The 11,650-nt window shown below is 33.2% G+C and overlaps 1 protein-coding gene across 1 annotated transcript; it reads left to right on the top strand.

Moving 5' to 3' along the window:
* Positions 1-573: 573 nt before the first annotated feature.
* Positions 574-6,109, top strand: LOC132757174 (guanine nucleotide-binding protein G(q) subunit alpha-like; the record flags this gene model as incomplete). Its single annotated transcript, XM_060748379.1, is given in 2 exon segments — positions 574-1,055; positions 5,925-6,109. Coding segments are annotated over 2 exon segments (303 nt in total), but the record flags the coding sequence as incomplete, so codon positions are not given.
* Positions 6,110-11,650: the final 5,541 nt, after the last annotated feature.

Below are 11,650 nucleotides of genomic sequence, written 5' to 3'. Positions count from 1 at the left end.
GCGCTCAGATTTCTGACATATTCTTGTATTTCATGGTTAAATAAAAAAATTAACGCGCTTTCTTTTTGCAGTGATTCATCACTTATCATCAATATATATAGATCTTATTTTATTTTCCCGTAATTCTCTCCCTTTAATGCTTTAATTTGCTGTCATTATATTGTTTTATAACATGACTTATAAATGAAAATTCAATTCTACAGGCTTCTATATTTTCCATAACATCATAACTTGAAAACATTTTTTCATTATCCATCATTGTCTAGAAACAATACAGCCATAATCGTTCCTACTAAAGATGTTATTCGTCGTTTTAGTTTCATTCAATATACGCTTTTTCATTCAATAAAATTTCGCCGGCTCATTCTGTATGCACAGACCTTGGACCAAAGCGAGGCTCTGAACCGAACATTTGCTGGTACCGATAAAAATATGCGGTGTGTATGTAAGTGCGCCTTAGTGGCTGGTGTCCTGGTGTCCGCTTTCAATTTATTGTACGCCATTAATTATGCTATTCCATGAATAAAATTCGATGATGAAACGGCTTTCATTCTTAATAGTTAACTTTGTTTGACCAACATATAACTAAAAAATAATATTTCTGTCCATTTAAAGGATGCTATATTTGATTCGTATTCGTTTAATCAAAGAAATGTTTATGTTTTAAGATTTATCGATTGCTGTTCCATTTGCTGAACTACCCTAATTTTTACCACACCCTGTTTGTAGCAGAGGCTATGCAGAAGCTGAACCAATATTAGCGTCTGTTATTTTGGATGTTATCTGCACAAGGAGCCAAGATAGGGCTTCGGTTTGTTTTTAATTTGAAGGAGGGGTTCTTTCCGGGGCCCGTGACGCCGGTATTATATTAAGACTGGGGCAGGAACTCCGTAAAATCGACCTGACTCACTGACCGTGAGCGTCAGGTCTATCCAAGATGGCGTGCTGTCTGAGCGCTGAACAACAGGAACAAAAACGCATCAATCAGGAGATCGAAAGACAATTGCGCAAAGACAAAAGGGATGCTAGAAGAGAACTTAAACTTTTATTACTTGGTGGGTATAATTTATCCCATGATGGTTGAAAAAACGGATTATTTAGCTGAAGACAGTTCAGTTGCATCCAAATCTGATGCAGAGTCGGCCATCTTGAATATTAATAATTATTAAAATCTTGTGTTTTTCACATAAAATTCGTGTTGACAGTTGTGTTTATAACTCGTTGATGTATTATGTAGAACATCATCTGGAATGTTAACGTCATAAAGTTAATAATGAACTGTTACACCATCCTGTTTTGATAAAAAATACTGATTCATTTGTCAATTCTATTTTTGCATAATGATTATCTTCTGTTGCTGGTAAAATGTGCAAATTCAATGCTGATGCCATTAGCACATTGAAAGAACACTTATATCAGAATTGCATAATTAGGCTAAATTTCAGTGTATATGTTTTGAATATATCTTTGTCAGCTGGAACAGCTTTTGGTTCACAGTTTTCATGGACACTAGCCTGACGATTTCGGGTCAGCTCGGCCCTAAAACGTACTCGGCCCCCGAGTCAGCTCGGCCCTATACCAACTCGGCACGGGTCAACTCGGCCCACTTTTCAATTATTTATATTTAGGTTTGTGTAATCACTATTTTTTGTAATATTTGTAATTATGTATAATACACGGACTTAATTTTCAGCTTTTGAGAATTACAAACAAATTAAATGAAATTGGTTAAAGACATTAAAGGGACTCTTATTGTCACAGGCTATTATTATCAATCAGTGTGTTCATAAGGATACCGATTAATTAGGTGATAATTATGATTGACGCATTCATTTAAAATTGATAAGTGACCACCTGCAATTAATTAGAAGCTTAATTATGATATTAAGTAAACATGTTTTTGTTTCATATTTTTTTTTAATATTACTACGTTAAATATATTTTTTTAAAGTGGGCCGAGTTGACCCGTGCCGAGTTGGTATAGGGCCGAGTTGACTCTTTTCCAGCCTGACATGTGTACGCATCAAAACATTTGATTTGATTTCCCCGAAAATGAAATTACTGACAGAAAAAAGAATTTCAAATAAGTTCTAGATGTTGGGAGTAAAGTAACAACTGTTTTAATCAATAATTGTTGTTCTTGACATGCAACTTTCCATATTTATAAAAGCAATAGTTTGACATTTTTAGGCAAGTTTAATAAAACTGTTTGGGCCAATACACAGTATATAAACAGATCTACTTCCTGTTATCGGTTTAAATGCATGTGCTGAAAAGGCTCCTAAGACGAGTAAAATTATCTGAAGTAGGTCATCATTTTTATTGCAAGGTGGGGTACACATTGAAATGTATCTATATGGGGTTCATTGATTTTATTTCCAATATTTTTCTGTTTCCCCTAGACCAAAAAAAGAATGTTTTTCCCCTAAAAAAGCTATATGATATCCTGAAATCAATTTAAAGGCCCGTTACACATTATTCACAATAACTCTGAGTCAGGCCTTAACAAATCCACTCGTCCGCTCGTATTTGCTAGTAAAAGTTCAAGTCGGGCGTTTAGAAAATTTATCAAACTCGCATCCAAATGATGTTTCTCTCAAAATTTAATATAAATGTTAATGATGTTCTTTGGTAAAAAAATCAAACAGCAGACGCTATTTCAATCGCAATACTGTCAACCAGAAACTGACCTTATGACTAATTATAAAACTTTACCAAGTGAGTATAATGAATTGATTCCGTAACAACAGCAGCATTTGACAATGTTTTATACAAACGCAGTAATGTTTTATACTTAGCCATGACTGAACAGCAGTCAGGCATATTTTCAGAGTAACTCTAGCGCAGGACGAGTAGCTCCTAAATCCAATATGCAGACATTTTTCTACTGGTCCTGCATGAGTTCTCTTAAATTCTACTCGTTATTACAAGCGAATGAGTGGAATTTCCCATCTCTTCAGATGCTGACTTAAAACAGCTGGCTCCAGTTGATTTAGTTAACAGAAAGCTGTCCCTGTAGATAGCTTCTTATGTACCATGCATGTTAAATTGTACTGAAATCAAAAATTTAAAAAAGTATGTTAAAGATATTTAAATTTAATCAATTCACATTGTACCAGCTATCATTTAGAATTATAGTAAAATGGGGCTAGTATGCTAAAAAAAAATTGAGAACTGACCACTGTGGAGAAGACAATGCATAAAAAGTTGTGTAGCTCAGAAGAAATAAGTTGACATAATGAAATATGTTTTCGACTTTCCTAAAGTTTACATTGTCCACATATAAATTTTTATAAATTGTCAAAATTTGTTGCCAGTAACTTGCTAATCCACTGACACCTGCTTGTTGGCGTCCAATAGAAATTGCAGTGATTTTTTTTTTCAATTTTCAAAACAGCCTGTGGCTTTCTGAAGGGGAAACTATATTGCGATAAATCAGAAAAGGGGAATATCAAATTCAAACAACTGAGAATGGAATTTACCCGCACATTTTATAAAATTTTCAATTCAATTTAACATGCATAGCAGAGGTTATCTATAGGGACAGCTTTCCGTCTTCTAGCTGATTTGTCAGCTGCTGTTAACTTTTTTTAAGTCATGGTTCTTGTAGGGCATTTTAGGAGAAAGTAATTTTGTCTTTTAGCGTCGATAATACACTTCTTTGCATTCATACAACAGTCAAAGAAGGGTATGTTAAATTGTTTCTGATTTGTAGCTGGGCTGCTATCAACCAATCAAACTGCATTAAACTTTTTCCATTTGGCATTCCTTCCGAAATAGCGGTTAGTGTTAAAAGTCAGACGCAAAAAGTTTTCTAAATGTTTCAAAAGTCTACGCTGATTAATTTCAATTTGCCACAGGCAATAAAAAAGACAAAACACTAAATTTTTAATGAGAAATTAAAGACAAAGTCCAACATCATTATGGACATCATGTAAAAACCGCCATTAAGTTATAGACTCAGTTATTTAATCTTCCTGTTAAACCTAGGAATAGCATAGCATATTTTATAGCTGTTATTGGGTCATATTCCCAATTGAAAATAGTATATTATTTTCCCAATCCACAGGAAAAAATTCCCAATTGTAAGTTAAATAATAAAAATATTGAATAAAAATTCCAAAATATTTGCAAATAAGGGCTTCTTCACTGTAATAGTGCTTAAATGTTTCAAGATGCCATCCTAGACAGTAATTGTTTGCATCTATTTAATCACTGCAAAATTTCAATCATGCATTTTTTCTCAATTTTTAACAAAACACCACTGAAATTCCCAATTCCATGTGTATGTGTCGTGTTCCCAAAATCCTGGAATAAATCCCTGCCTACAACTAAATACAGAATCAGACCACACAGACAAATGCCTACCGACAATTTTTCTGTAGGATTCTATTACATTTGTAATTTTAGTCTTTAAAGAAAATGAAAATGGACAGTCATATTTAAAAAATGGCTTTTTGTCTTTATTGAATAAGAATGATTACTAGTATGTAGGGCTGGGAATTATATTCGAATATTCGAAACACTACCGAATATTCGAACATTGAAAAACGAATACGAATATTCGAAAAATATAATTTGATATTACTTTCAAATTCAATTAATATCGTAAATAAAACCTTTGACCTGTATTTGACCAGGTGTTCACACGTTTGTATGACACGTGTCAACGATTATCACCAATTAACTGTGAAAACTGTGGGGTCTAGTTGATCAAAAGGGCTCCGTTTCACACTTTGCAATTTACCTGTTTAACAGTTTAGATTTTTTCCCGATTTTAATTATCTTATTTATTGTTTTCTGTGCTATAATCTTTCCTATTAATCAATGTCTTAAATTTTGTGGAGAAGAATAAATAGGCACGCATTAATCGGCGGTTATGAAAGCATGGGAAGTGTCTATATTCCGTCAGAATATATTTATTCCGTAGATATTACACTCCGTGTGATATTTACTGCGTTATAGCTATATTTATTTTAAGAATATTTTAAATCTTATCTAAAATTATAAATTAATATAAAAAATAATACAAGTTAAGTTTCAATATAATTATTTGTTATTGGGGCTAAGAGGTTACGATGATTCATGTTACTGTCAATCATCACGCGAGTTACCTCCCGTTAATAAGACAAATAGGATTAACTGAACAAAAGGCAATCAAATTATGAATTTATTTCAAATTGTAAACGTATATGTCGAATAACAATATATAATTTTTTTTAAAAAAGCTGACGTAGTAATAAAGGTATTTTTAATCGTCGATTATTAAAAGCATATTAAAGTAGTATAGTATTCGACGCAATCAATTTCGGATACGTATACGTCAAAGAGAAATATTGGAACAAATGTTGTAAAAACGAATATTCGAATATATTCGAATATGGAAAACGAATATTCGAACATCAAATTCCTTATTCGTTCCCAGCCCTACTATTATGCTAATTGCTTTATGATATATTTCAGGGTTGAAATGTAGAAAACACAAGTTTCTGTTATAATATGTGATGAAAACAAGAATGACCACCTCAAATTTCTAAACAAACCTTAGAAAAATCTTTATGACCGTCAGTGTATTTAATGATTTATTTTTAATGGGGGCGTCCGTTGCCAAGTGGTTATGGTCAACAACCTCAAACCACTTGCCCCTCACCACTGTGCGTTTAAATTTCGAAAGGGACTACGGATTTTTTCATGTGAGGAAGCTATCCAGCTAGCTTACAGAATGTCGGTGGTTCTACTAAGGTGCCCGCTTGTGCCTGAAATAATGCACGGAAGGTCTGAGGTCTTCATCCACCAGTAAAGCTGGAACGTCGCCATATGACCTGTGCTGTGTCGGTGTGACGCAAAACCCAAAACAAACAACAAACAAATATATTGTTTGTGAAAATAATGTCAGGTCTTCGATAATGTTTTTTCTTCTGCAGGGACGGGAGAGAGTGGGAAGAGTACATTTATCAAACAGATGAGGATTATCCATGGTACAGGCTATTCTGAGGATGACAAAAGAAGTTTCATCAAGATAGTGTACCAGAATATCTTTATGGCAATGAATGCAATGATACGAGCTATGGACACATTGAAAATCAGCTACAAAGACCCCAACAATGAGGTATATTTGTTGATTATTCTCAAACATTTTCTTACCTGTTAAACTTCTTATTCTTGTATTCTTTATATTCCATATATCTCGTCTGCTAAACCAATTTTATCTTAGAACAAAATTTGATTTTTAAAAACTTTTTTATTAGTATTTGCTCTCAAGTTTTCCTATATAAATGGCATGTGTTGTTGCAAAGAAAGATATGCTTGAACTTCACTTACACAGGTGTGTAAGATGAGTTTTTCTTGCATATCAGACAGGATTATCTACTGTTTACACTTTTGCTAGAAAAACAAGTCTTTAACCCTCTGTGTAAGACAGGTCACATGCTTTAAGTAAGATCATTCCCGTGCCTTTTATGGATGAATTTCGTTCATAGTATGTCCTAATTTTCCTTTGAAGAAAGAAGTTGTAAGAAAAAAGTGGTACCTGAAAATATTAGTTTTTGTAATTTCTTTCCAAAATATGATTAATATTTAATATGCAAGAAACAGAATCAAACACCGGCTCTTGTATCTAGCTCTACGGTAAATGTTTAGCAGAACCTCGGCAGAGCCTCGTTTCTGTCATAAACAGTTACCCTAATTCCAGTATGTATCGGAAGCCGGTCGGTAGATACCCCCGAAGCCAGTATATGATCTGTATGTCTTGCACTGATGTTAAAAGGAGAAATTCAATCAAATTTGCTGGAAAATGTAATCGGCAACATCTCTCGAAAGTAATTTTAAAAATTTTGATAGAATTACCATGTATAAGGAAATGCCTCGTTTCCTTACTGATACAGTTAAGTTACAACTTTTTTTAAGTTGGCAATTTATATTTTTTGCAACAGCTTATGTTTTTTATAATGCAAAACTTTCAGTGTTGTTACTAATAGAAGCTTGAAGGAAAATGAAAAAGAGATGTTTGAAACCTACATTTGAATTCAGATTTTTCATTAGAAATATCAACTTATTGCTTATAAGTCTTACAAATTTAGCTAGTTTAGAACAATGTGAAGGAGTTCTTCAACTGTTTTGAAAATGTGAATACTTAGACTCCTTATGATCAGCCTCTGTTTTTATTAGCTCACCTGTCACAAGGTGACATGGTGAGATTTTGTGATCGCTTTTCGTCCGACTTCTGAAAACTTTCACTTTAAACAACGTCTCCTCATAAACAGCTAAGCCAATTTCATCCAAACTTCACAGGAATGTTCCTTTGGTAGTCAACTTTAAAAATTGTTCAAAGAATTTAATTCCATGCAGAACTCTGGTTACCACGGCAACCGAAAGAAAAAACTTCAAATATCTTCTTTAAGAAAACCGAAAGAGCTAGAGCTTAAATATGTGGCAAGAAACATCATCTAGTCAGTGTCTACCAAGTTTGTTCAAATAAATGCTTGGGGTCAAAATTGGCCTCGCCCCGGGCTCTCATTGATTTTCCTCATTTGCATATAATAAAAACTTAAAAAATCTTCTGTTAAAAAACCCAAATAGCTAGAGCTTAGATATTAAGCATGAAACATGTTCTAGTGGGTGTCTACCAAGTTTGTTCAAATAAAAGCCCTGGGGTAAAAATTGGCCTCACCCCAGGGGGTCATTGTTTTTCCCTTTATGTATATAGTAAAAACTTTAAAAAATCTTCTTATAAAAAACCCAAAGAGCTAGAGCTTAGATATTTAGCTCGAAACATCTTCTAATGAAAGTCTACCAAGCTCGTTCAAATAAAAGCCCCTGATTTAAAATTGGCCTTGGCCAAGGGGCCTATATGTGAGCGATTTCAGGGCCATCATGGCCCTTTTGTTAAAACATGACGGGGAATTTTTCTTTGGCTTATTTTATAGCTGATACTCCGTCATATTCCCAATTGAAATTAGTATGTTATTTTCCCAATCCACAGGAAAAAATTCCCAATTGAAAGTTACAAAATGAAAAATATTGAATACAAATTCTATAATCTTTGAAAATAAGGGCTTTTACACAGTTTTAGTTCTTAGATGTTTGTAGATGCCATCCTAGACAGTTATTCTTTGCATTCTTTTAATCAGTGCAAAATTGAAATCATGCAATTTATCCCCAATTTTTAACAAAACATCGATGAAATTCCCAATTCCATGGGTATGGGTTGTGTTCCTAAAATCCTGGAAAAAAAAAACTTGCATGAATGCGAAACTTTTTCAAATGCTTATGTCACTGATTTAGCTATGCTCGAGTGCTACCAAGTAAAATTCTGCTAAGTTTCAGTCAGAACGCAGTGTCAAATCTTTAACTTTCATGTCCCTTGTTTGTTGTGGCATTTGTTGTTTTGGTTCATACTAGAATAATTAAATGGTAAAAAATTGAAGCATCTATGGTTACATCACATTAGTTAGTCAAACTATGATCCTTGATGTGGTCAAAGTATAAGTGTGTAAGATAGACAAACTCATAAAGTTAATTGCTTACTGTAGCAAAAAGTTTATTTTGCTTTTACGTTAGTTAGATTAGATACAGGCCATTTTTTGATACGGCTGATATTGGGTCAAAATTTCACCTCCTTATCCATTTTGCTGTATTCTAAATTGAGATAATGATTTTCCAATGTTCAAGTATTCTTACAGTTTAAGCTTGTAAGTATTTCAGCAGTTGTGAAAGATCTATAGATGAAGTTTTATTATGATCTTCAAAATAAATTAACATTTGACAGTAATTTCTGAATTAGGTCAGGGCTTTTTTTCCCTGGAAACTAGGAAGTGACTAGCTGTTCATTTTAGGAAAATCAAGCTAATTTTTTTTAATCAAATAAGGAGAAATGAATCCAAGTTTAAACAACAAAAATGTACATTTAGTTTGATTATTCAAAGAATAGGGACAGCTATTGTACTTGCCCAGGCATCACACTTGGGTAAATTTTTATAGGTTTGTTCGAAAAACAAGTCTTATTATATTCCCCCATATATATTATATATATGACGGGCGTATTTTGTGACGATGTTGTCCTTGTTTGCGAAAGTGTTCATGCTTAGGAATAGGTCATTTTACAAATTTACATCAAATATACATTTTTAGAGTCCCAGGGACTCATTTTACCAAATTTTATCACTAGTGTACCAAAATTGATCAAGAAAGAAAAAGACATTAATTTTCTGGAATAAATTTCATCATTTTAAGTCATTTAATTATTGGTGATATTAAACCAATGCAGCTACACATTAAAAAAAAACGACAACACAAAGAAAGAAACACTAATTGGATATTGATATTTGATATTGCTATGCAGTGTTTTTTTTCTTTATATAACTACTACCCTAAAACGGTACTGTTCCCAATAGAAAATAGACATTAAAATTCCCAATTTCCAATGTTTAAATTCCCAAAATGGCTGTTCAAAATTTCCACAAGGCCAAGTGATTTCTCTGAAATCATTTAAATCCAACATATTCATATAAATCACCACACAATAGTTCTACCTGGACAGTGGAGGCTGTTAGCTATCTTTATTCATGATGACTAATCTTATTTGTAGCTGAAAAAATGCATTAAAAAAATTCCCAATTTAAGTCAAAATAACGCATTTTTTCCCAATCAGTCTGGTACCGGCACCATTCCCAAAGTAGAGAAAAAAAACACTGCTATGATAGTTAATACAAGAAGAAATTTATAATGAATATTATTGAATAATGAACTTTAAAGTTAGTTTCTTTTTGTACAGGAACGTTTGCTTATTTAAATCATCTTTATACATATTAAAACATTATAATTTAATTAGTTGGCGAGAATACGACTTTGATCATGTGATTTTTAAATTTTGTATAAAAATTGAGATAGAGTGTGCATTTTTAGTAAAAATTGAGATTAAATGTGCATTTTCGAATAATAATTGAGATAAAATGTGCAATTTCATAATAATTGTGTTAAAGTGTGCATTTTGAATAAAAATTGAGATTAAATGTGCTTTTTCGAATAATAATTGAGATAAAATGTGCATTTTGACCCAGGTGAGTATTATTTAACACATTTTTTAGGCCTTATGTTCTTATTAAGCCTTGGGTTCTCAGGGTTCTCGGGGACTCTTATTTCGGCGTCCCGGTACGCATGTTTATTACAGCTGGACGCAAATATTTCAGAGCAAGGATTCCACGTACGCTTAATTTTGCCTGGGGACGCATAAACATTACCGATTGTTTACAACCAGAAACAATACACAAATGCGTCAGCGCGTGTCAGTCTATAGGTAGGCGGTCCTATGCACATCGACCCGTGAAGCGATTAGCCAATCAGCGATAACGATTACGATCTTTATCACGCAATAGTGATCAGACTAATGTATACACGCGCTGTACAGTACATGTAATTACCAGATATAACACGAGGTGATAATTTTATATCTTTGATCAACAGTTGATTGGAAATTAGCAAATTTTACCGACAAAAGGATAAAATTATCGACTTATTACGCCGCAAGTTTAAAGACTGTTTCTCAATTGACAAATGAGTGTAATTTTGAATGATTGTCGAATATTTTCGGCATTTTCTATGCACAATTTTGCTTTAGTTTCATTCTTGCAAAAACTTTCGATAAGGCTATTAAGAATTTAAGATATTGTGCCGAAATGCCAGGACAACAAACCAAAATACACATTACGCTTTTCTTTGACATTTAGATTCTATCCGAAAATTGATCCCGAACATCGGCGATTTCACGTTCGCCAGAAACCCTAAAATTTCGCAAAAATTCTCGGTTTCCAAGCCAAACATGCGAATGAATTGTTCCTTTATTATTTAATCAACATTAAATCTTTAAATATCGATCTTCAATTTGCCCCCTTTTGAAGATATTTGCTAAAATAATTGTCGATCCGATGAATGTCTTACACACTGTTTGAAGCTGTACACGATTTTCCTATTCATTCCGCTAAACGCTGCCTATATACATTTACGTTTTTTTTTACAAATATAAACTTTTTGTCTTTAGAGTGGACTTATTTAACCAGAATGAAATTTGATTTGGTATAAAAGTGGAAAAAAAAAACCCAAACAAAAACGATTTCCATGTGTTGATGCATTATAATGAAATAATTTCATAATAAATATCAACAACAAAACAACAAAACAATAATTATACTAAGTAGTTCAGAGTTTCTTTTGAATAACTATAAACTTTGGAAGTCTCTTGAAGATTCAAAATATCAGCAATTGAATGACTAATCTGTAAACATATTAATTGCGACGCGCTTTTGGACTCCAACATTTTCAGGGTTGGGAGTCCATGGACTCCATGTTTTAAAGTCCTAGTGAGAACCCTGGGTTCTTAAGAAATGGTTTGTTCAGTATACAGGTGTGAATCCTAGATTTTATACAAGAGGGGGTCACAAAAGCGCGATCAGGGACTGGTTAATGCATGTTCCACAAGGGGTTTGCTTGTTTTACTAGTTTTCCAGTGGGGAGAGCGAGGATAACATAAGTTAATGTCTCCAGGCCTTGATGTTATTATTATATAGTTACTTCTTTATGACATAAAAGTCAACTCTCTCGGGGGACCAACTCCCGTCTTCATTCCCAACCCCCAGCTTTCTCAATTCTGTATCCC

This window comes from Ruditapes philippinarum, unplaced genomic scaffold, assembly GCF_026571515.1.
Source record: "Ruditapes philippinarum isolate M1 unplaced genomic scaffold, ASM2657151v2 ctg6057_1_1_1_1, whole genome shotgun sequence".
NCBI classification, from domain to species: Eukaryota; Metazoa; Mollusca; class Bivalvia; order Venerida; family Veneridae; genus Ruditapes; species Ruditapes philippinarum.
This window is presented reverse-complemented; position numbering and strand designations above follow the sequence as displayed.